At 38.3% G+C, this 4,706-nt stretch overlaps 1 protein-coding gene across 1 annotated transcript in view; it reads left to right on the forward strand.

Moving 5' to 3' along the window:
- Window positions 1-291: 291 nt before the first annotated feature.
- SLC16A9 (solute carrier family 16, member 9) overlaps window positions 292-4,706 on the forward strand; it is a 12,478-nt gene continuing 8,063 nt past the window's right edge. The window contains exon 1 of the mRNA XM_010001109.1: window positions 292-487. Within this exon, the coding sequence (XP_009999411.1) occupies window positions 292-487 (196 nt within the window). The remainder of the gene's footprint in view (window positions 488-4,706) is intronic.

Below are 4,706 nucleotides of genomic sequence, written 5' to 3' on the forward strand. Positions count from 1 at the left end.
CATTTAATGCTCAGAGAGTGAAATGTTGCCCCTTTTGGAATACAGTGCTGATATATATATGACTTGCAGCCTTGTGTGCTGTTCATTTGTTATGCAGAAGAGGTAGAAGTTCCAAAGGGTAACTAATTTTCATTGCCTGTATGCAGTGTTGTGTTGATGTCTCTGAACGTGTACATCTCTGTGCAATCCACCTGTAGTGGCAAACTGAGGTCAGTCCCCCCTCTAATGCTCTGTTCTGTTTGGTTTTTGTTTACACAGGTTCTCCCTGTACATCTGCCCTCATCTGAGAAGATGGTATTTCAGAAACCACCAGATGGTGGCTGGGGCTGGGTGATTGTTGTTGTTTCCTTCTTTACTCAGTTCTTGTGTTACGGATCACCACTGGCAGTGGGAGTCTTGTATTTAGAATGGCTGGATACTTTTGGAGAAGGGAAAGGCAAGACTGCTTGGGTTGGATCACTAGCAAATGGAATTGGATTGCTTGCCAGTAAGTATAGAAGCAGTGTCTGTCCTTAATGGAAATGTTTTTTTCTTCTACATGCTTTCACCTGTGTGTGCTTGTGGAATTATACTAAAGAAGCTGCAAGTGATAAAATCAGGATGCTGCATTTTTGGTTTAGGTCTGGACAGGTAAGAGTACATTTATAGTTCCACTATACATAAACTGAAAGAATATAATGGTGAAAGAGTAATAAAAATATTACCCTTAGAAAATTCAATATTATTGTGTTTAAATAAAGTAGAAAAAAACAAACTCTGGGAATCTGAATGGTAATTTTGTTAATGGAATTATTTTTCTTTTTTTAAAATCAGTCTTCAAGACTAACATTTGCATTAATACCTTTAGAATCAGAGCAAACTCTTAGTCTGAAGTGGTTCAAGTGCTTTTAAAAAAAAAAGTCAATTAATAAGCCAGTTACTAATTTTCCAACTCTAAAACTTGGATCCAGCAGTTAGAGTGTGTGAGGGTTCTTTTCCACTGTTTAAGGAAAAAACAGCTTTGAAGCCTCAAAAGTTATGGATAACAGTGACATTAAGTGAAACAAATTTACTGGAAGCTTTTATTTACTAAGACATTGTCACTTGGCAACTAATGGCAGTGATTGGTCCATTTTGTTGTGCTTTAATATTCAGCATAGATATTGTACTAGGTAATATCACTAACTTCTGCTTTTCAAAGATTCACCATGGGAACTCTTACCTTTTTGTGGAATCTGGAAAAAGTTGTCTGTCAGCAGAGCAATTGCTGTCATGGGGTTATGTAGTTTAATGGACAAAGCGCAGCTCAGGATTCTGAGGAAGTCTCTGCTTAAAAGAAAGTTGACATTTAAATGCTGATACAGACCTGAATAGAGACCACTGCTTTCGATGACACTGTTACTGGCCAAGTGCTGATGTCAAACTCATCTGAGGGTTTTATATCTCTAGGCAGAAGAAAAATGGGCAAGGGCAGCTATATCATCAACAACAACAAGACTGTATTTAGTACCAGGGTGTAAGAGGGAAAAGGGCATCATACTTTTTTATTTTCCTGTTTTAAGGGCATGCATTCCTATTAACTGACCAAGACCTAAATAAATTTGAAAGAATGAGATGGGGGGAAAAGAAAGATAAACAGTATAAGTACAAAAGAAAAACTAGGCAGAAGGGGATTGCAAAAGAAGGGTGAAGAAAAACCTTCTCCCTGGAGACCAGAAGTTTCTGGCTCATGCCTCTGTCAAAAGCCTGAGCCCCCTTTCTCATATGTTAACACCATGCTAGTTTCCAGATTTCTTAGTGCCCTCTGTTTTGCCACTGTGAGCAATTGTCAGTAGTGTGCTTTTTAGCAAACAGAAACTTCTGATACTGAGCAATAAAAAGAGAAGTTGCTATCGTAATTCATTTTTTTGTATGGAGTGATTAGATTATTTGAAATTTTGACAGGTTAGGAGGAATGTTGCCTGTCAGCGTACTTGTGATCTTTCAGTTTGCATGTGTGAATGCTAGTAACAGAACAGCTTTACCCCAAAGCCTTTCTATAGTCTCCCTGCCTTTTGCTGTTCCTAACTTGACTCTCCTAATGTTTGTTGTTCTTTCCTTCCCCCTCTTTTAGTTAGGTTTCCAGTCTCTGACCTAATTCTCCAAAGACGTATTTTCAAGCATTGGTACTCTTAAAAGAAGTTAATGTTGCATGAAGAAAATACTGTAATTTTTGTTTCATTTACAGCATGTTTGGTGTCTTTTTCATGTCTTATAACTTTTCTCAGTAGTTAATTCCCTCCTTAAAAGTATATAATTTTATTATAAAACTGCTTAGTTTTAGTTTTCAGTTGATGGATGTTATCTTTAAGTGGTATGTTTTGAAGCACACCTGAATTTGTGTAGTATATGTCTAAAGACTGCTATTGAAGTACTCCTGAATTTTCTTTTCAGCTTATACCTTCATACAGTCTTTTTGTCATTGATACAGGAGACTTCTGCCCTTTAATTAAAACTCTACTGTGAGGCCTCTCCAACTTAACATTACTTTTCTGAAGCTGTAGATGCCAGACTGAAAAAATAATGGCAGTTATGGTAGATTTGCAGCTAAATACAGGAAATAAGTTAGTGTTTGTTTTGTACAGGAAGACATTTCTCACTGGTAGGACTGGAAAGCACATTAGCTGGTTTCTGTAACAGTGGAAGGTAGGTCCAGTGATTGCTATATTAGTATTGTAATTTCACCAAAAAGAAGGTGTCCTTATATGTATGCTGGCTGGCACAGGAAAAGGTTCTGTGTGTCCTCTCCCCTTCCCTCTGTACATGTAGTCTTAAACATTTTTTGAAGTAGCTGATGCTGTTGAGTCCTTTCATGTTTGCTGTGTTGGTACCCTTTCTACAATGTTTACTTCTTACTTGTGCGAGAGCTAAACTTAGATTTGAGCCACAGAAACCCAGTACAGCACTTTGTTTATTGAGATGAATTTCCTAACTGCCTGGTGTTCAATTTCTGTCCTCTTGCCCTCAGCACAGACAGCATTGCTAAGGTCCGTGTTCAGCCCTGAGCAGGACTGCACAGCTCATCAGCTGGAAAAGGGGAAGGGACAGAGACCTGGCTGATCTCATTCTTGCAGGATAGCTTGAGTTATAACTGTCTGTGGATGTGACTTTACAGAGTATTGGAAGAAATGTGCCTGAAACAGTTAAAGAAGAGCATCACTGTTACTGTACAGGGCAGTGGTAAGACCTCCTCTACAACATTAGGTGTCACAGTGCCAGACAGGCTACAGAGGATGCGGCACATGGCTCCATGGATACTGTAGAGTTTGTTGCATAGGAAGAAACTGAAAGAGCTTAATATGTTTCTCCTACTGAAATAATCCAGATGAGGATATTTATTACATTGTTGAAGATTGTGTGTTTCTCTTGCACCAAGTGTTTTTAATTTTACATCTATTTGGAGCCTGAAATGAAATCCATGTTATACTTGCTAAAAGCAAAACAAAGACCTCAGCGCCTGTAATTGGCACTGCAGCTGTTTATAGTAAGAGTTGACTTCACAGTGTTTGGCATAGTAGGAGACACCAGCGATGTGTCTCCCATTCCCACTCCCCTTTATTAAGGGAGAAAGAACAGAAGAAAGATTCTTCTTTGAAAGGCATGTCTTGATAAATTAATGGGGTGTTTCTCCTACTCTGAGGCTTTCGGTGTTAAATGTTTAAAAAACTTATTTTTGTGTTTTCAAGCAAGATTTTTACAACTCTAAAAAAACATTTGCAGCATCTACATATTTTTGGACAGAAATCCCACATATAGATAACCTGCACTGTAAAGGATGGAAGCTATACATAGTTCGTGGGGAGAGAAGTTAACTCAAAAGTTCCTCCAAAGAGGAGCCCAATTCATTTAAAAATTTTGTCAAAAAGGAATAATCTTTTCCATCAGCTGCAAGTGGATTGCTGTCCTGTGTAAAAAGGCTTTTTCAGATCTATATTATCTAAAATACAAACAATTTGGGAAAATTGTAGTTATTATGATCGGGTTTTGGCAATGCATTTAATTTGCAAAGGAAATTCTTAAGTTGTGTCTAGTAGACTTTTTGTACAGTCCATGAGCATTGGTCATAGGCTGGGCTTGATGATTTCAGAGGTCTTTTCCAGCCTCAGTAATTCTGTGATTCTACTCTACAGTTTCAACAGGCTCAGACAGGCACTAACAGTTAGGATGGGTTAGATTACTGCAGGTGATAAGAGAAAGAATTTGGTCGTCCAATATTGTTGTTTTAGTAAAAGGTTTTCTGTGTGTATGAGGTGAAGGAGGGAGGACCCTTGAGATGGGCACATGGAGGAAGGCAGTGTTAGTTGGAAGATTTTTTTTCTCTTCATGTGAGAAGATTGAAGAAGAGAGTGTTAGTTTTTGATGTCCGTTAAGCAAAATGACTTGTCAGGAGGTCAAGAGATCAAGGAAGCTATAAAGTTCCTGTGTGAGCAGCAGATGGCTTGTTTTCACATCTCAGAAAGGACTCCCTGTCAACATCCAGATCTCACTGAGGGTCAAATCTTTTATTTTAAAAAATCTTAGTGAAAGTATCAACATAAAAATCATTCCTCTTAGGAGTTCTTCCTTTTTGGTCCCTCTACATGAGGATCTACTGTGAGAGCTGCTTTTTTCTGCTGCTGTTTCCCTTTTTGTCTAGGGATTTTCTTTACTGCTCCCCTGCAGAACCTGGTAATTGTATTACTGGCTGC

Source organism: Chaetura pelagica, unplaced genomic scaffold (assembly GCF_000747805.2).
Source record: "Chaetura pelagica isolate M959 unplaced genomic scaffold, ChaPel_1.0 scaffold346, whole genome shotgun sequence".
NCBI lineage: Eukaryota > Metazoa > Chordata > Aves > Apodiformes > Apodidae > Chaetura > Chaetura pelagica.